The sequence below is a fragment of the Pinus tabuliformis genome, chromosome 1_1, assembly GCF_031772625.1.
Source record: "Pinus tabuliformis cultivar Carrire ecotype Pingquan chromosome 1_1, CPIR1, whole genome shotgun sequence".
Taxonomy (NCBI): domain Eukaryota; kingdom Viridiplantae; phylum Streptophyta; class Pinopsida; order Pinales; family Pinaceae; genus Pinus; species Pinus tabuliformis.
The window spans coordinates 937,972,688-937,994,781 of NC_142297.1; the positions used below are offsets into that span (position 1 = coordinate 937,972,688).

General features: G+C 32.2%; 1 protein-coding gene across 1 annotated transcript; it reads right to left on the bottom strand.

The window, feature by feature from the left end:
- Positions 1 to 1,596: 1,596 nt before the first annotated feature.
- On the bottom strand, positions 1,597 to 13,728 carry LOC149217554 (cysteine-rich receptor-like protein kinase 2). The gene is made up of 10 exons (XM_089390275.1): positions 13,658 to 13,728; positions 13,097 to 13,551; positions 3,942 to 4,268; positions 3,788 to 3,832; positions 3,242 to 3,367; positions 3,011 to 3,150; positions 2,707 to 2,917; positions 2,363 to 2,597; positions 2,079 to 2,226; positions 1,597 to 1,974 (listed from the first exon to the last, which is right to left on the bottom strand). The coding sequence occupies exons 1-10, from the start codon at positions 13,726 to 13,728 to the stop codon at positions 1,597 to 1,599; spliced, it is 2,136 nt and encodes a 711-aa protein (XP_089246401.1).
- Positions 13,729 to 22,094: the final 8,366 nt, after the last annotated feature.

The following is a 22,094-nucleotide window of genomic DNA, read 5'->3' on the forward strand; positions in this document are numbered from 1 at the left end:
TAAAAATTTGTTATATTTAATAATATATTTTTGCAGATGATCTTTTTAACTCTTTTATCCTTCTATACATCGTTACATTTTTAAATACAATTATTATTTTACAACCTTTAAAAGGAAAAATATAGTCTCTCTATCTTGAATATCCATTTTAAAATATATTAATATTTTTATTTTAATTAAATTTTAAAATATTTTAGAATAAGATGGACTAAAGCGAAAACAAAGCCAATTTCCCATTAAAATATAAAATTATTACAAAATTTATGTTTAAATTATTCCAAAATTTACAATGGGATTACGCTTAGGTTTCGGTCTCTCGTCAACCTCTGCGATGCCAATCAGAAGAAAAACTTTAAAGTGCATCCACGGCACAATATTTAAACTAATATAAAACTAAATATATTATTTAAACTAATATAAAACTAATATTTAGTATATTATTTAAACTAATATAAAACTAAATATATTTATAAATAATTACATTAATTAAACATAAATTATAAAAACTAAATATATTGGTATATAATTACATTAATTAAACATTCTATCTATACTACAAATATTAAGATGCATAACCTCAATTCATATGTCTATACCCCAATGCTATGATTTGAAAAGAAGCCAATTCTTTTGTTTGGTTTGGTTTGCATATTTATTTATCATTAAATATATTATTGTTTAAATAATTTTAATGTAGAAAAAGATGATTGAATATTTTTAAAATTAAATTATTATGTTATATGGTTTATATATATGGTGGTTCAAGTGAAATAGTTTTAAGAAAGATGAATACTTTTATTAATAAAGAAAGGTGATTTTCAGATTTATAGATTATTGAGATTCTCAATCAATTTTTATAAATCTGTAACAATAAAAAAAAAAAATAGAAGTTTTTTTTAATATAGAAACATGGTTATTCTAAATGAAAATTTTCTATAAATTATGAGTGAAACCTATCAAAAGTGAATAATCTCTTAAAATAGATCCAAAAACATTATAGATAAGATGTGGAAAATATCACAACCTTTCTCAAATTATATAACTATTATCTCAAATTATAGAAAGTCCTATTAAATCCACACTTCCAAGTGACATGGTATGAAAAATCTCAATACATAAAAGAATATAAAAATAGCTAAAATTATTGTCTAATATTTTATAAATGAATTCAATATTGTTTTAACTTAAAACTACTAATTCAATATTGTTTTAACTTATATTTTATATAACTTAGTAAAAAAATTTACAAAATAGCTCAAAAGCATTTGCCAATATTTTAAAATTTTGAATTATTTTAAAATAAATAAAAAATCTTGAAATTTACCTTACTATTCAACAGATAATTCACAAATTATATTTTAATTAATAATTTACAAATTATAAATGAATTTACTAATTATACAGGCTCAAATGTAATATCCAATAATGAATCTACATCATCAAACGCTCTGACTCATCATAATCCATGAAACCAAGTAGAGTGACTTTTGATGCTTAATTGTCTCAAAACCATAGCATGAGAAGGGTAAATACCGCTTTATCACGCTTTATCATAATCAATCGCGATAAATATGATAGCAAGGCACCGCTTGATTTTCACCTTGCCTCCATAATGCTTATTGAAAGATTACCACCTGCAGAGTCGACATTAAAAGGTGTCCTAGAATAAGTCACTACTTCCAACGACTGAGCGTTGCTTGACGTGATGTTAAGGTCTTGAATAGGAGTAAATGTAGCACCTTCCAGTACACTCTGCTCATCTACGAAATGTGGCCTTGTGGGTGAAGGAATTTGTTGTTGCTCACCTATCAGCATCATCACCACATGGGACATCGAAGGCCTCAACATTGCGCCTGCTTGAGTGCACAGAAGACCAATTTTAATCACTCTAATCCCTTCTTCGCACGAGTAACTGCCCTCCAATGTCGGATCCATAACTTCCAATGCTTTCTCTGCGGTATACAGTCTCCATGTCTGCTAATTGACCAATATCCACAAAACCATAAAACATTAGTTAACATAGAATCATAGTTTTAAAAAAATTTCTACTTTAAAGATGAGGTCCACATGTGCCCTACAACTTCAATGAGAAACTCCATGTCTTGAGAGACACTGTAGTACTTCTTTCTTCCGCTGATAATCTCGAGTAGAAGCACTCCAAAGCTGAATACATTTGCTTTCTCTGTCAACTGTCCGTGTAAGGCGTACTCAGGCGCAATGTAACCACTGCACAATCAAATCTTCATCTCTTAACCCTCTAAAAATTATATGATCGTTTCTCTATTGTAATTGATTAATATCCCGTAATTTATTAAATAGAGTTTGGGACATCAAGAGATTGAACTGTAGAGAGACTTCTTACAAAGTTCCTGCAACCCTGGTGCTAACATGGCTCTCATCTTCTGCAAATAGTCTGGCTAAGCCAAAGTCTGCTATTTTGGGTCGGTATTTATTGTCTAGTAAGATATTGCTTGCTTTGATATCTCTGTGGATGATTCGAACCTCAGACTCCTTGTGAAGATACGCAAGCCCACGCGCAGTTCCAACTATGATTCCATACCTAGCTGTCCAGTTAAGTAAATGGCTTTTTGTTGTATCTACAATTATTGCAGCACAGTAAAAGAGTCAAGAAGCTACGTGCACAAACTTGAACAGTTACAGGATTGAATCAGAGATTAAACAGTTAAAGAGCAAGCGAGAACAAACCGAATATAATCTTGTCGAGACTACTGTTGTGGAGGTATTCGTAAACTAGTAGTCTTTCTGATCTTTGAACAGAGCAACCAAGCAATCTCACTAGATTCCTGTGAGGAACACGAGTTATCAGATTTGCTTCATTCAGAAATTCGTTGTCTCCTTGCCTTGAACCTATATTCAGCCGTTTAATTGCAACCTCTCTACCGTCAGGTAGAACCCCCTGAAGATCAATGAAATTCAAAATTATTTTTTGTTCTCCATTATAACCTACTAGTATGTAATTCAATGGAAGGCAATGATTTTAGGCCCTTACCTTGAACACAGATCCAAACCCTCCTTCACCAAGTTTGTTTTCTGCTTTAAAAGTGGAGGTAGCCTGCCTTAGAGTATCGTATTTGAAAATCAGTTCAAGATTCGCGATAGGAGGCAACAAGTTACGTTCTCCTTCTTCACCTGCGAAAGCAATTACATAATGAAATAGGCGAAGAGTTCACCACATAGAAGCTAATAAGGTGCACACTGAACTATTGAGCAATTTTGGAACCTCTGATTCGAGAAATCCGTTCCCAACGTTTTCGGTGAAAACGAAATAGGCCTATAGCGGCAATTAACCCAACCGAAACGGCCAGTGCGCCCAGAGTTATCTCAAGCACATTACGTTTTTTTCCTCCTGCCAATTTTCACACAGCCTCAGCATTAAATTGGCCATGTTAAATTTCACCAAAATGTACAAAACTAGTTTATAACTTTATTCTTATCATTGTAAAATATGTGAAGGATGATACCGGATGATGGAGCCGGTGGAGGGGATAGGAGCATGATTGCCCTCTGCCAATTTGCACACGAAGCCTCACCATTAAATCGGTCATGTTTAATTTCACCAAAATGTACAAAAACAGTTTATTCTTATCATTGTAAAATATGTGAAGGATGATACCAAATGATGCAGCCGGTGGCGAGGGGAAAGGAGCATGACGGCTCTCTGCCAATTTGCACAGGAAGCCTCAGCATTAAATTGGGCATGTATAATTTAATGTATAATTTCACCAAAATGTACAAAAACAGTTTATTCTTATGTGAAGGATGATACCTGATGATGGAACCGGTGGCAAGGGGATAGGAGCATTAATGTCCTCTGCCAATTTGCACACGAAGTGTTAGCATTAAGTTGGGCCTCATCTTTAATTTCACCAAAATGTACAAAACATCATTGTAGAATGTAAACGCTATGTGAAGGAACATACCGGATGATGGAGTCGGAGTCGATAAAAATGGATAAATCTCGTAACGCAGATCGCAGCCCATACTATAGAAATCTGCTCCAAATGACCCGTATGGGCATCCGTTTGACTGATCAAATTTTATACTTGAGAGAGCAGATAAGCAAGACTTGCAGCTCGCTCGGGACAGATCTCTCCAACACTGGGCTAAGCCAAGGATTTTCCAAGAAGGCGAAGCATACGATTGGAATTCATGTGCAGCAAAATGGTTGGGATTTCGTACGGCTGTTTCGCTAATATTCGAGAGCACGTTTAAAACATCAGAATCGAACGTTTCAGGCGGGTAACGGTCTGCGCGTTGCATTTAGAAGCATAAGGCTGGATACCCTCAGCACTATAATTGTAAAAATAATGATCGTCATAACGTATGAAGCAGCCATCCAGTTGAATGAATCCAGAAGTACTGTTTTGACATTTCTCAAGAAGCATTGTTTTTATCGTGTTTGCGCACTGTTGGCGGAGAGAGGTATTTAAATCTCCCCTGCACTGTTTTAACATTTCTCAAGAAGCATTGTTTTTATTGTGGTTGTGCACTGTTGGCGGAGAGAGGTATTTAAATCTCCCCTGCACTGGAGAAGCCCATAAACATAATCATTACTGTTTTGCCCCTCAACACTAGAGGTATTGAAACCACTAGTAGAAATGTTGAGCACCAATGATTCCAAAACCTGGTTAAGATGATGCTGGAAGAGGCTACCATTTGTATACTGACTATTCCCACAACCGTACCCATTCAGAAATGGTTGACCGACTGAAAGGCGCAGACACGTACATAGACTGAAGGTAACCAGCATGCTTCTCATTAGTAGTTTTATCTTCGTCGCCATTGCAGCACAGGGTACGAGCTCAACGCTCTTCGATGCTGCTCCTATATTAATGCTGGGCCTTTGCAAAGCTTTTGATGAATGGAGTTGCTCGTATATTTTCAGGCCTGGCAAAGTTCAACCTAACTTGACATTTTATCATGGTTTTTTTTTCAGGGGCAACTTTCATTTTTTATGATTGAATTTCTGATCGGAGAACCCACAGTAATGCAGTTTTTACACCAACGTTTCGAATCCCAAATGGGATCCATCATCAGGGAAAAGAGAAAGATGAAGAGAAAGATGATAAAAAGAAGAGCCAGATGGAGGGAATAAATACTTATGAGGGCAGAATAATAGAGGCAAAGCACAGGTCGGCTGGAAAAATAATGAAACCTAATTTTAATTTTAATTTTAATTTTAATTTTATTTATTGATTTTAATTTTAATAAATTAATTTTATTTATTTAGTAACTTTAAAACAAAATCATTAAACTAAACATTTTAAAATAATTTTAAAATCATATAATTATCTAGATACTAAAATAAATAATGATAATAATATCAAATTTTTTTTTTTTTTAAAAAAAAAAAAAAACCTGAAACCCTAATGGTAATAATATCTAGAAACTAGAATATAAATTTTAATATTTTAATATTTAAATCAAAAACCTAATAACATTAATATTTATATAACCTAAAGACATAACTAAGTATTTATCTAACCTAAGGTCTAAACAAATTCATATATATATATTAGAATTAATAACAATCAAGCCTACAACTTCATATATATATATTAGATTTAATCAAAATCAACCCTAAAGCCTATATCAATAAAAAAAAACTAAAATAAATATTTTAATATCATACCTTTATAAGACATAATCTTTATATAAAATTATTATCTAAAACTAATGTAAATATATTAATATTAACAAATATGATACTATAAGTTAATGACACTATATGACAAAATAATGTTAATATATAAGACATATAACTTAATAATAATAATAATATATATGGCTATATAACTCTAATATTAATCTAAATATGAATAAATAACCTAATGACTATATAACCTAATAATTTTATAAACTAGATCACTATATGACTTAAAACTTTTTTATTTATATAACATAAAGCCTTAAATAGCTTAAAATTTTTATGATTATCTTTTCATTCTATAAGTTTTTATGTGAGTTAAAAAATTAGAAGACTGGTTCAAATTGGAAAATATTAATATTAAATTGTAAAATTGTAAAATAATAAATAGATTCATCAAAAATAAGCGGTGGGTGGTGAGGGGTGGACATTTCTCTTTTGATATAATGTCAGCGCACATTAAAAGGGTTTTTGGTTTGTATTATATTTGACTCATGCACAGTTACTTTATTCATCATCGCATGAAGCCAATAAGGTTAAAAGTCATTTCAATATTGCAGGCAGTATAAGGAAAGAGAAGAGAAATTCTATCAAATCAAGAGAAATATTGAAAGTATGTACTTTATATTGACTATTCTAACCAAATATCAGTTCAATATTGCAGGTAGTATAAGGAAATACAAGAGAAATTCTATCAAATCTATGGGAAATATTGAAAGTATGCGTTTTATATTGACTATTGCTGCGAAATGATCAACTCAACATCTGTTTTTGGACCATGAGAATAATGACCAATCCATGCAAATGCTTAACTATTTTACCCAATAGATATTATAACTCACTGGTTTTTTTCGCTTACAGTATTAACTATATTTTGGTTTTTTCATATTACCCAATAGATATTATAACTCACTGGTTTTTTTTGCTTACGGTATTAATTATATTTTGGTTTTTTCATATTAATATATATCAACATCCAACCTAACTATTGTATTTTTATAAATTTTTATTTATAAGATGTTTAATTAGACAAACTTTTAAAGATATCAAGACTCTCAATTTGTATTACTCATTTGATTTCTTTTCAAAGAAATAAAACATAATACAAAGTGCTCAAAATAAATAAATAAAATTTAAAATTTAAAATATAATTTTGCTCAGTAACTGCCTATAAAGACTAAGGCAGATTTACTTCACAATAGACTTGGTAAAAAATATTCGAAATAATTTAATAATTGTAAAAGATTCGAATTTACGCATCTTGTTTTTTTATTTTTTTACCAAGTCATTGAAGACTCGTCCCTAAGTCATTGAATACTCGTCATTTTTATCATAAACAGATAGTATAATCATCAAAACCTCCCCAGTCAAATTCAAAACCCTAGGCCTCGTCATCAAATATGGAATTTTTGAAAACCGCGTTTACCTACCGTATTTCTGAAAGGCGTGGAATGGGCTCCATACACGTAATAGGCTTTTTATAGGCGTGGAATGGGAACTTGCATTGTCGGCATTATAATCTTGTAATTATTATAATTGATTATTAAAATTTATAATTAAGACGTTTTTATTTATACATAAACTTTTGAATTTATTATATATTAAAAATTTTGTATACGAAAGCGTGATGCACATATATTATTTGATTATTATAATTAATTTATAATTTTAAAGTTTTGTTAAAAATAATCGAACAGAATTTAATGTTTTCTAATAATTATTTGTTTAAAAATAATGATATTTAAAAAAAATAAATTTATAAAATTAAAATTATATATATATAAAATTTGTATAATTAAAAATTATAATGTTATTTTTATTTATAATTATGTTGATAAGTATGTTTATTTTGGAATAGAGTTTTTCGAATTTTAATTTAACTATCAATAAGTATTAGGTAGATGGTAGAGATTTAATCTCCACCTAATATTCTAGAGTATTTTTAATAGTGTACAAAAATTAAAGGTTGAGAGTTATCTTCAAAATAGTTATGCCATTTTTTCCATTTTAATTAATTTGATTAATTAAAACAAAATGTTATATGAACAAGTGTCATATGGAATGAGTTAGAGTTTTGTAGACATATAGTAGTAATAAACCATGCTATTGGAATATAATATTATAACAAAACTTATTTATAAATTAAGAATCTCCATGGTGAAATGGAGGTGAATCTTTATGTTTAGGTAAATGGTAATATGTTTATGTATTTTTTAATTTATATATGTTTAACATATATATAATTTTGTTTATAATTATGAATAATAATAACATAAAATAGAATTATAATTAAGTCGTAAGGCGTTCCATCTGAAAATAACTTTCCTCGTGTTATTATTGTAGGCCATTGGATTATTTGTTAGACGATTGAAAGTTGTTCAATCGTTAGATCAGATCAGGCGAAGGTAGTTAGGGATTAGTTTTTCAGTCGTTCGATCAATTAAGCGAAGGTAGTTAGGGATTAGTTTTGCTAGATTTCGTTACTTTGCCACTTCTCAGATCTTTCTGCGGCATAGAATCTCCTTCGCCTAGTGCTAACTGTCATAGTGATTGGTTTTGAGGTTTGACTGCTTCTTTGAACTGTATTATATTTCTTCCATTCCCATCTTATCTTGTTGATCTCGTTGAAAAGCAACAGATGGAACAGGCACAAGTTGTTGTGTATTCTGTGCTATTGGCTTCAGCTCATGTTGGGAACCAACGAAATGTTGTGCACGCTCCAATCAATAGATGGAATAGGCACAAGTTGTTGTGTATTCTCTGCTATTGGCTTCAGCACATGTTGGGAACCAGCAAAATGTTGTGCATGCCCCAATCCTCTTGAATACACAGGTTGTGAAGATGGATTTACATTTCCCTGTGCTGTGCAATTTTCTTGAGGACTTGTCTGGGTTTGCATGCAATGTGACTATGCTTCTATCTTCTTTTGTGCTACTGCTAATATGATGTTGGCCTGCATTCATGTTCGTGAACAGGACATCATTATTCTGGCTACATCTGACATAATCTTTGTTTCTGACTCTATTCTCCACAGTGGCATTCAGATTTTCTCCGAGACCAATGGATTGGTTGTCTATGGGAGCCCTACTAGCTTCTGTAACACCTTTTCTATTATAATTTTGTACATCTACAATCTCCAAATCTGTGTCTAGATTTCTTCTTAAAGCATCATTTTGAAGAAGGGGAAGACTAATTGGTGGAAAGGTGTTGCTTCCTGCTTGGACCTTCTTAGCTTTCACATTCTTTATATGATGTTGGTGTGCATTATGGGTTGGATCATCTCTTCACACTAAGTTTCCTGATTTCTACATATTTTCAAAGCATAGCATATTATTGATGCTAATATGTCTCGTTACAAAGCATTTGCACTTAGCTTTTGAAGATTGTGGGGCTACCTTCTATTATGATATCTCTGGTATAGGGATTTTTTTTTTTTGAGTTATTGCTTTCAATTCTATTAAAATTTTGTATTTATGTTCAAATATAGTACTTACCATGGTGAGTGTGATATTGATTGCAACAACCAAATCACGAGGATCCCCTTAACCAGGAAGTTGTTGTTGTGATGAGAGATAACCCAAAAGTGTTCAGAAGCAATGTCAAAAAGGCCATGGCAGGGGGTTATGTGGGATCTACTTATTTCTCAAAATACATGTAATTTTTTAATGGGTTCAAGCTTTACTGTGTGGCTTTGAACTTGAGAACTGAGATATGAAAGTTCTCTATCTTCTTTGGGGTATAAAAGGTATTTTTGGTCTTTCCACTATACAAATTATGTATCTTTTAATCTTTTAAAATGAGCCTGAGCTATGAGAATTTTGTAGAAAATCCATGCTATGAATTTTTTTCCTTTTTGTTGTCCTAGGAAGAATTGAGTGAGCTTGCAATTTGAACTTGAGAACTGAGATATGAAAGTTCTCTATCTTCTTTGGGGTACAAAAGGTCTTTTTGGTCTTTCCACTATACAAATTATGTATCTTTTAATCTTTTAAAATGAGCCTGAGCTATGAGAATTTTGTAGAAAATCTGTGCTATGAATTTTTTTCCTTTTTGTTGTCCTAGGAAGAATTGAGTGAGCTTGCAAGGAGAATGAAATGTGCAAAAGAAAGGTATTCAATTTCCTTCATTTTGTATGATATGAATGACAATAGTGCCCCTCGCTTTTAGGGATTCTTGGAGAAAACACTCATGCAACAAAAGGTCAATTTGTCTGTGATCAATACTAGGAAAAAATACATTATATGGCACAAAACATATATTGTTGGTAGCTTCTCTCATTCTCATTCAGTTTTCACGACTCATAGCATACCACCTGTCCATCCTGCATAAGGAATCCATCAAGTCCTTTCTTGCAAGCATCTGTGCATACTAAAAACTCTTTTTCTGGATCTGCAATCTTTAACATTGGTGCATGTGTCAATAACTGCTTAAGTTGCTCAAAACTAGCCTCACACTCCTCTATCCATTCGAACTTCATACCTTTCCTTGCAACGATGTAATAGGATAATAAATCTGTGAGAAGTTCTTGATGAACCTCCTGTAATAGCCTGTTAATCCCATGAAAGATCTCACCTCATCTAAATTCTTTGGAGCTACCCACTCCATGATGGCCCTTATCTTTTCTGAATTACTGCAATTCCCTCCTTGGAGACAACATGCCCCAAGTAGAGCCTCAACACTGTTACTAAATTATTGGCATTCTCTTCCTCATTTTTAGAGTATACCAATATGTCATAAATGACCACAATAAGAAACTTATCCAAATACGGATGCAACACACTATTCATCGAGCACATAAATGTAGTTGGAGCATTAGTTAAGCCAAATGGAACTACAATAAACTCATAATTCCCATACCTAGTCCAGAAAGTTGTCTTGTAAATGTCCTCCTCTTTGATGCATATCTGGTGATCTCCGGATCTAAGATTAATATTCGAGAACACTACTTCTCCCTTCAACTGATCGAACAAGTCATCAATCCTCAACAATGGATACATGTTCTTGATGGTCACTTTGTTCAACTGTCTATATGTTAGGTCCCTATACTACTAGTGTAGTCCCATATTTTTATTAGTGTAACCCCTTTATTGTATGGTTGTGCCCATGTAGTCCCAATATTGTTATTATTGTGCCCCATAGAAGCCTACTATTGTTATTGTTGTGCCCTTACATTATTATTGGTATGTAGGCTCTGATTATATTGTGACCCCTTAGACTCATATATATAGAAAGGAGGTATTGTCATTTGTATCATCGAATAATTGTTCATCTGTGTAATGTAAGGGATTTTTCCCCCTCGAATAAGCTAATTTTGAATTCATTGATCTATCCTTTCTTTTATTTTGTGATATGGTTGCATAACATTTGGTATCAGAGTTCTGGATTCTAGGGTTTCGCTGCTTCAATCCAATCATCATAGAATTTTCGCTATAAATTTTTTTATACAAAGCTTCAGAATCTGAAATTAAAACCTATTTGAGCCGAAATCTTAGTGAACCTTGTGTACAAATTTTTGATCTTATCTCACTTTATTTTCAGAGATATCATCCGAAGAAGTTATGGTTGTTGCAGGCTCCAGAATTAGATCTAAAATAGGTGACCTGGGGAAACTCGTCATAAATTTATCTCTAAGCATCAGATTCAAATTTCATAAGAAGTGACAAAAAAAAAAAAAAACAAAAAAACAGAGTGTAGTTTTTTGGGTATCATTTTCAGGGCCGAAGGTCGAAACAGTGATACGTGGTACTTCGTACAAGTTCACTCTACTGAACAAATCTATAATTAGGTCATCGTGGGATACTGGGCATAACGCTTTCTTGGAGAATGCAATATTGACAAGACTTGTGGGGTTGGAAAGAGGTCTCAGAGGGCTCCCACAAGACATAGTTTCAAACCTTGGATATCCTAAACTACAGAGATACATCAGATTCAATATCGATCTGCTACAAAGCAAAAAAAGAACGTTTATACTTTTTTTTTTTAAATTTTGCGTAAGTTTTGTTTCAAAAAGTAGTTTGAAGTGATTCAAAGGGAATTGTGAAGCATAATTATCGTTAATTGACCCGAAGAAATAAAATGGAAACACCTAGTAAGCACCCCAAAATATCTACTATGACACATGAAGATGAGGAAGAAATGAAACATGATATATCAAAATTATGAAACCAAGTGCAACAAATTTCACTCTCAAAAAAGGCAACTGAAGCTAAGATGAATGGTTTGAAGAATGGAATCAAATATAATATTAATGGTTTGAATATTGGCAGGGAAGCTAAGATCAATGGTATAGAAGAAATATTAAAAGGAAAAATGGAAGATTTGAAGAAAGACATGGAAGATTTGACAAAGTTGCTACAAGAAATAATTCCTAATGGCGAAAAGGTAGTAGAGGAAACTCATGATGAGAACAAAATAAATTTTAATCATGATTTCATAGACTCCAACATTGGATTAAAATACCCACCATGTTCCAAAGACCGATATGAAGAAGTTTGATGGAAATGATCCCGTAACATGAATACTACAGATGGAGCAATATTTCGATCTCCGTAATGTGAAAAAAACACAAAAGGTACGCATTGAAACTTTATATTTAGAAGCCAATTAGTTTGTATGTTATCAATGGCTTTTCTCTCGTAAACAAATTGTCACTTGGTGAATTTTTACGGAGTAAATGATAGCACATTATGAGGATACAAAGAGCAACAGCGTCTTTAGCCAATTGATAAATCTCAAACAAAAATGTTCAATGCAGAGCACATTGATGACTTCAAAAATTTGAATATAAGGGTAAATGATATTCCAAAGGAGCATAGGGTTGATGTCTTCATAGGGACTTTAAAGGATAACATCCAAAATGAGGTTTGTCTTTGGGAATTTGATTCATTGGAGGAGGCATTCAGGTTGGAAAGAAAAATTGAAAGAAAAATTATGGCAACAAGGAATTCTACCACTCACAACTATAAAGATGGAAGTGTTGTTGCTCATAGCCTTCCACAACCTAAAAGGTTGATACCACAATAATTAGAATAAAAATGAGCAAAAGGATTTGTTACAATTGTGATAGCAAATACACTAAAGGTCATAAGTGTGCTGCGAGGAAATTAATTTACATAGATTGTGAAGAGGAGGAAGAAAATGATCAATAAACATCAAAAGAAGAGGATATACACCAGGAAACAACCTCAGAGAAAGAAGAAATGGATCCGACCATATATTGTAATGCATTGGCACTTTATGGATATCATCCACCATTTGTTGGGTGTGGAGCTTGATTATCTTCTTTATTCAGAGGTATTGTCGCATTGGACCTAAGTTTGTAATGTGGTGGCAACACTGCCCATAAAATGCGTGCCACAAAGGGGGTCCAGGGGGATGCAATGACGATTATTTGGAATGGAGATTTATATAAATTATAAATCTCGTAACGCAATTTGCAGCCCATAGAATATATGCGTGCTCCATTTGATCCGGTTGGGGATCCAAATGTTATATTCGACTGAGCGGCATATAAGCAAGACTGGCAGCCCTCTTGGGACAGATCTGTCCAACACTGGGCTAAGCTGTAGATTTGCTTCGAAGGCGAAGAAGACTCTTCGAATACATGTGCAACAAAAAAGTTGGGACTCCGCACGGCCGTTTGGGTAATATTTGAGACGACGTTTAAAACAGCCCATGGGAACGGCAGGGCAGTGGTGCCCTGGTTGAAGGCAACAGTATAAGGCTGGGCACCCTCACTGTAATTGTAAAAATAATGATTGTCGTAACGTAAGAAGCAGCCTTCGAGTTGAATGAATCCAGAAGTACTGTTTTGACATGTCTCAAGAAGCACTGCTTTTATCGTTAATGCGCACTGTTGGCAGTCCGAGGAATTTAAATCTCCCCTGCACTGGAGAAGCCCATAAACAGAATCATTGCTGTTTTGTCAGGCTCAACACTCGAGGTATTGAATCCAGTCCTGGAAACGTTGACCACCAATGATTCCAAAACCTGGTTAAGTTGATGCTGGAAGAGGCTACCGTTTGTATACTGGCTATTCCCAGTCCCACAACTCTCCCCATGCCAAACACCAGCTGTAAAATTTATCTGTTGACCCACTGAGAGGTGCAGACACGTCAATAGAGTGAAGGTAAGTAGCATGCTTCTCATTAATTGTTTCATCTTCATCGCCGTCGCAGCGCACGACATGACCTCAACGCTCTTCGCTGCTGTTGCTGCTCCGATAATAATGCTGGGCCTCGTAAAGTTTTTGATGAATGGAGCTGCTCGTATCTTCTCAGACCTTTTATCATGAATCTGTATTTTTTTCCGGGCTGCTTTTTATTCTCTTTTCATTTGATTTAGGTTTATTTATTTTTCAAAAGACTCGTTCAAAATGAAAAATATTAATATTAAATTGTAAATTCAAATATAATAAAAAAAATTATTTTGTTTGAGAGTGGGTATTCCCTTGATTTGATATGACGCTAGTATACACAAAAGGGAGTTATAGTTTTCAATATATTTGACACATTTGATGGATCATGGTATTAAGCCAGCACAAACTTAAATATTATTTTAATATTGTAAACAATATATAGAAGTAGAAGAGAACAGGAGAATTTTATCAAATAGAAGAAAATATTATAATATAGATAGCAAGCTGGTTATTGTAGCAAAGAGATTAGAGATTCTAACCAACTATAGTTGACCAACTATCAATGATGCCTAGAGATTCTACTAAAATAGTTTTTTCTGTCTTCATGTATATCAATTTCTGACCATTCTAACAAAGAGATTAGAGATTCTAACTGACTAACCATAGTTGACCAACCATCACTGATGTCTAAAAATAGATTAGTAAAGAGATTAGAGATTCTAACCAACCATCAATGATGCCTAGAATTATTCTACTAGAATAGTCTTTTTTGTCTATAAGTACATCAATTTTAGAATAGTGAGTATATTTTTATAAGTTTCTATTTACAAAATGTTCTATTTAAACAATGTATCTCAACACTATAAACTTATGTTATTAATCTCATTTCCTTTCAAAAACAGTTAGTTGAACTTTTTTTAGCTATATAATTTTCATTTGACATTATGTTCAATGGATAATTTAAAAATAAAAATAAAAACATAATTTAAATAAAAATAACATTATAACTTTAAAATATAATTTACTTAATAAACAACCATATAAATTTAAAATACAATTTTGTTAAATAAACATCAAAACACTGGCTTCACAATAAATTTAATAATAAAAATAATTTAATAATTATAAATCAATTCAAATTTACGTGTATTGTTTTTTAAACTTTTTACAAAGTCATTGAAGAATCGTCACTTTTATCATAAACTAATGGTGGGAATCATTATATCTTATATGGTTCCAATAGACTTTATGAAAAAAGGGATTGATTGGACTTCATTGTTTGTGATAGACACAATTATTCCGTATTCAAGACTTTAGCATTTAATAAGGACCACGAGACGTGAGGAAATTTCTTCACGTGAATGGTTGATTGAACCTTCAATGGTCCACAAGTGTGGAAATTCGTTGCATGATCACAAAGTCTGTGGTTGATTGACTATTCTCCTTCTCGAGTGTGGAAATTCCTTCCATGACCACAACGTCTGTGGTTGATTGACTATTCTCGTGGACAACTGTGGCACGACAACGCTTGTGGCTGATTAACTTTTCTCTCGAAATTTGTTGATATGATAAGTGTGGAAATTCCTTGCATGAGCACCACGCCAATGGTTGATTGAATATTAAATCGTGGAGAAGTGTGGAAAATTCTTACATGACCACAACGTCTGTGGTTGATTGATTACATGACCACAACGTTTGTGGTTGATTGACTATTCTCGTGGATAACTGTGGCAATTGCTTGCAAGAGCACGACGTTTGTGGTTAATTGACCGCTCTCGTGAAATTTGTTGATATGGTAAGTGTGGAAATTCGCACAACGTCTCCGGTTGACTTGTGGACAAGTGTGGAAATTCCTTGCATGAGCACGTCCTTGATTGACTATTCTCGTGGAAGTGTGGCAGTATATTGCATGACTGTAACTTACGTTTGTGGCAGTTCATTTTAGTGAAATGCATGCGTGTGGGGTTTAGTTTTCATTTAGTTAAAAGAAAATTTAATGAAAGTTTTTTGTTTGAATTATTATATGTTTTTTAAAATGGATGTAAAGGTAGAGTTATGGGATTAACGATTAAAGTGTTTATGGATTTTTAGTTTATGGGTATGAATTGTAAATTAACATTACTTTTTTTCAAAATAGAAACAAATCGAAAAAAATTCGAAAGCTCTTGATCATTATAGTACTTTATGAGATAACTAGTCTCATAAATAATTAGTCTCATAAACTTTTTTTATCTCGTTAAAATATAATTTTAGTTAATTTTTAATAAATAAATAAATAAATTTTTAAATTAAACCAGTATCTTACTCTTTATTTAGTTAAAACGAAAAATCTCTGAAAACCTATGGGTTGCATCATTAATTACTGAATGAATATACAAGGGATTAAAAATCAAATCTTCCCTGAGAACGACGTGTGTGTAAATTCGTTGCATGAGTTTACACGCAAACAAAGTTTTTGATAAAGTGTCATCACACACTTTTGAAATTCCAACGCTGTATTTAAACATTACGATTAAATCAAATACGGTTTGGTTTTGTTTGTTTGTTTTGGAGAAGTGAGGTGTCCAGTATATTTAGTTGTATTAATAAATTTATTTTTTATTTTATATATTAATATAATTTTTATTAATTATATATAATATATATATATATATATATATATATATATATTTTTAAATTTATAAGTTTAAAATTAGACGGGTAGAGTATGTATGTCTTGGTAGATTTAACAGTCAAATTGTTACACGGAGGTGGGTCCCTTGTCCCATAAACAAGGGGGTCGCACGGATTTTCAGGTGCCGGAATCTGGCAGAAACAATTGAGGTGAAAAATTGATTTGTGTTATTTAAACTAGTTTTTTTAATATATATATATATATATATATATAGATTCAGCACCCTGAAAAACCCTAGGGCACTTTGATTGTTCAGGAGTTACCCATCAATATTTGTGATTTCAATAAATTCCTACCGGATTTTATAGAAATTAGACCTGAAAAACTTCCAAAATATTTCACTAAAAACAACTCATTTTTATGATGTGATATGAAAATATGCATAATTTTTTTGTGTAGATTTAAAATATTATAATTAAAAAATTATTTGATGTGATCTCTCCAAATCTACTCTAAATATTTAAATGTTAACCATAAATAAAATATTTTAATATTTAAATTAAATAATATTATGTTATATTATTTTTCCATATATACAAAAAAAAAAAAAATAATTAAAAATATATACTTTTATATTTTCTAATATAAAAAAAAAATTAAATTTTTTAATAACAACAAAATATATCATTTACAAATAAAATGTTAAAATATTCACATTCAATATAAACTTGATATAATTTTTAATTTTTTTTATTTTAAACCCTCTTAATATATTATAAATACAAAATTAAAATAAATTTATATTAATAATTTGAAGTTAAACTCGCTACACAAATAAATAAAAACTCCAATCAATCCATTTTTTTAATTGTTATAGTAGAAATCATTATCTTGAAGTAGGAGATAGAGGTCCCTCATGTTCCTTTTATCCTCTTCATTTATTTCGTTCTCTTTATGGGTTCTCTTGTATTTTCCAAGATTCAATTATTTGATAGCCGGAAGTCTCATCTTGGTGATGTTTACAATCACGAGGCTCTGCTTGGATTTATGTTTGAAGTCACTATAGGGTGTCATTTTTCTTCTTCGTTCTTAAGAACTTTGCAAAAATATTTTTCTATTTTGGAGAAGGACAAGAAGGAGAATCCAATGTGTTTTTAGGAATCTATTGTAATGAAAAAGGAGATTGTTCTGATATTACAACCGTAGTGAGCTCTTCAAAAGTTTGAGCTTCCAAAGATTCTTCTTCAACATTTATAGTTTTTCTCCTTTTAAATGCTTTGAATGTTGATTTTTGTAACTATGACCCTGTTGGAGATACACTTTCTCTTAGTCTCTTTAGCTCTTTCTCTATCATCCTTGGAGTTTCCACTGTTTTTTTACTAGAAACTGGCTCTTCAATCTCTTGGAATGTATTCTCTGCCCATTCTTCCATGTTGGAAAACTACTCAATTTTAGGTTCTACCACATGCATATATGGTACAAATTTCTGAGCAATTCTCATTGATGAGATTACTCCTAATGGATCATATGACCAACTAAAACTTAACTTAAAATTCATCTGGCTCAATAATTCATTGACCTCTTTCTCTACAGCTCTGGTGTTGACTATGAATGGACCAACTTGCGCTTTCAATTTAAACTGAGTTTTTTGTTTTCTGGAAACAAAATGAACCTCATCCATGTAAAGCATTTGTCTAATGTAATCAAGAGAAAAAATCCTTATGGGGAGGAATACTAGCAATTTGTATGGTTGAAGCTCGTAGCCATAAATCCCGAGTTCAGTGAAATTTTGGTATAAATACCAGTCTCCAACCTTTGTCTTCTCACTCAAATGAAAAATTATCTTGATCTCTGTTGAAATCCTGGGGACTACATCATTGTTTAACAAACAAGTAGCTATATAGAAGAATTGATTAACAAAATCACTAAAAGAAAACTCTTCAAGGTTTTCCTCACCAAAGATGTCCAATGGATCACTGAAAGAGGTTTACCTTCAGCATCCAACTTTTGTAAACGAAAGTTGAATCTTTTAGATTGATGATATAAGAACAAGTAAACTAAGACTAACTGGTGGTTAAATGATATTTCAGCATTGAACTTTAAAAATTGATCATGAATAATATCAAAAATAAACTAACTGTAGTTGAACATAATTGAAGGTTTTTTACTAGAAGAAAACACTGGTAGAAATCCCAAAATGACTTCATCAACCCACTGGTCACTAGGATATCCTAATAGACAAGAAACTAAGGAAATAACCTGCCTAGAAATATCAAGAAACATTCCCGAGGAGTAAGGAGGGTTAGTTCTGGGTAATTCTGAGTTTTCTAATAAAAATGACTTAAATATGTGAGCTCTATGTGGGAAAGTAAGTTTCTGATAGATTTCCACTAGATCATTTGAAAAAAAAGGGTGTAAAGAGTCCTGAGGGTTTAGTTGGAGGGCTTGGAAAATTGACTCAGTTGTAAATGATGAGTTTGAGGGAAGCAGAACTAAGGCAATAGGGATTCCCAAAAACATAACTCATTACTGACGTTTTCAAACTTTTGAAATGTCCAATTATGAAGTTCGTACAGATTGAACTCACAATTGGTCTCTACAATTAAACTGAGTGTCAACCAGTGGGAGTTCATCTAAATTAATGATAGGGGCAACAAAATATTATCTACATGCACTTTCACTTTTCCTTTATGGGAAGCCGTTAGAAAAACAAAACGTTGATAAAATAGAGATAGAGTTACCCAGAAATATCGCTGTTAGAGGTCGTTGTTAGCTGGGATTCTGCTTGCAGTGGCGTTCTCGCGAATTGTAGTGATAGGTAGAATTGAGAAAATTGGCAATTTGAAAAGGATAACATAGTTTATTAGGATCGAATAACGTTTTATTTGTTAGTTTAACCGTTATTGGTGTGGAAAATGCAAATGAACGTTGGCAAGAGTTTAATGAGCAACGATCATTTTCTAAGTTTAGCGGAAGGGATAGCGATGATTAAATATGGCGGGATATTGGCAAGTGGTGAGAATAGCAGGATGTCAAATGGCGGGAGAAATGAGTGGCGGAAGAGTGGTTTGCGGGGTGCGGGGGCGGGAGTAGTAAGTGGTATTGAGTGGAGGGGGGCTGCAATCTTTGCGGGAGTGATGCGTAGAAAAAGAGGGATTCATCAAATCCACTTTTTCGATCCCCTTCCCCCCTCCATGCCCCCTTCGTTAACGTTGGAGGATGTAGGGGGTCCGCTATTATCCGGGGTCGTTGATTCAGGTGGCCTCCAAGGCTTCATCATTGATTGTTGCAACCGCGTTAAATGCTGGCAGACGACAATAAAATCAGTTATGATGCTTGTGCAATTTATCAAGATATTTAAGAATGTTGAAAAAATCTAAAAAGATGTTAATTTTCTTCACATGTAGGAAGTGGGACACTTTTTGTGATATTTAGTCATGACCATAGTAAAAAAGCATATTGATATTATTTTGCATTCATCACTGTAATGCCATATTCTTTCTTAATGTTATATCTTGTGTAATGTACTTTAAAAACTTATTAATAATGCTCCATAAAACCCATATTGATTAATCTCTAAATCTTGTAGGTCCAAATTAACCCCCTAAACAATATACATTAACCCCCTAAAACCTTAACCCCATTCCCCTAAGTCCTTAAACCCCTAACCCCTAATCCCTTAACCCCTAACCCCTTAAAAACCCTTAAACAATAACTCCTTATCCCTAAGCCCATAAATTAATTAACCCCTAACTTGACCTAACCCCTTAATTGACCCTAATGAAAATAATCAAATAATATTTCTAGTCCACATCAAGATGACAACATAGTTCAAACACCTCCTAAAAGAATATTATAAAATACATTTACAATAGAAACTTAATACAATTTACAATACAAAGACATACAATCTAAAATACAATATACATATAAACATTTACAAAAACAATCTACAATACAAAGACATATAATAAATAACTTGTACGATATTCATGTCCGCCTTTGGTGTTTCCATACTCTCTACAATCATTTTTAGCTGATGTTATTAGAATTCTCCTTGGCCTCAAGCCATTGTATTTTCTACAAAGGCAATAACATTTTCCATCCTCAGAAGCCCTCAATGTTAATCCCACATATCCTTGGACTCCTTGAGGGATGTTATGTGACATTTTTTGTTACCAAACTTTTAGTGATGATTTTTTTCAAACATTAACCTCAAAATAAGCCTAAAACCTTTCAAAACAATTGTCACTAGTACGTATAGCAACTATGTCAAAGTTATATGATGTTAGGACACACTCGCGCGCACACACACACATTATAATTATAATAATATATGTAATAACTTTATATATATAATTTATATTATAATCCTATAATATTATATTAATATTAATATTTAAATATATATATATATATATAGATTACATATTAATAATTTTATATTTAATTATAGTATTAATGTTGTATTTATTTTAATTAGTGAAATTGATCCCAGATTAGACATTGTCAGCGCAAAATGCCATTAATGGTGGAATTGAATGTTATGCAATGGTTATTTACCATTTGTAGGAAATTGGACAACACATTTTCATATTGTACAGATCATCAGATATTGACGATAAAAAATGTAGGTCAAATATTCGACGACAAGAGGGATTATAGGAAACTATCGGATAATCAACGGGATAGGATAGGTCAAATATTCGACGACAAGAGGGATTATAGGAAACTATCGGATAATCAACGGGATAGGATAACTGTTGAATATTCGACTAGTAGATCGTTGTCATTGGATATTCAACGACAGTCAACATTAAAAAAACAAAAAACAAGAAAACTAATTTAACTTCTAACACTTTTTCTGATTTTAGTCATTCCGTCTAATTACACAGTCGAAATTTTCGCCCAAATATAGTAGTGTTACATGAAGTCATTAAGTTGATTTTATAAATAGTTCTCTTAAACTATAACTAAGTAAGAAATTCAAGTTTAATTAGTTCTCATTTCATTTTTTAATGTTATATCTATAACTCCCCGCCAATGTGTGCATATAGACAATACAACATAAAACAAATATATACCATAACTATTTTATTCTTACCATTATTACACACTAATCATCCCAACATTATTACACACTAAACATCCCATCATGGGATAGATAAACTTTCTTACCTAATAAACAACCCTATATGGGATAGGTCAAGTTTATTATGCTAAACGAACATACATGGGACAGACCAAAGATTCATCATCTATTTTGTTGCAAACACGAACTAAATATACCAGATAAAAAAAATCAAACACGCCACACTTAACTATATATCTCACTCATTGAGATATGTAAATATACATATCTCAATGCACCATTATCCCTTGTAAATTCTGAAAACGATTCTCAAAATTTGCGATCTAAAATTTCAAATCAATCGTATCACCATGAAGCTGAAGAGATTTCGAAAACTTGGTCCACATTATCAACATTTAACTTGATTTCCCGAAACTTAATTTTTTGACCCTATCTTAATGCTCATTTAATTGAATTTTATGAAAATTTTGAGCATGAACTTTTTTTATACATTTAAAAAGAGGAACAAGTATGAGTCATAATCTGGATATGTGTAATTGTCCAATCAACAGTTAGATAGCTATTATTAACTGTTATCTATGAA

Bases quoted from the DNA above. Each gene is read 5' to 3' on its own strand.
- LOC149217554 (XM_089390275.1), bottom strand. From the start codon at position 13,728: ATGGGGAGAGTTGTGGGACTGGGAATAGCCAGTATACAAACGGTAGCC. The intron at 2,227-2,362 runs GTAAGAAGTCTC...TTGATTGTGCAG, and splicing joins ACCAGGGTTGCAGGAACTTT to TGGTTACATTGCGCCTGAGT. The intron at 1,975-2,078 runs GTAGGGCACATG...GTCAATTAGCAG, and splicing joins TGGAGTTTCTCATTGAAGTT to ACATGGAGACTGTATACCGC.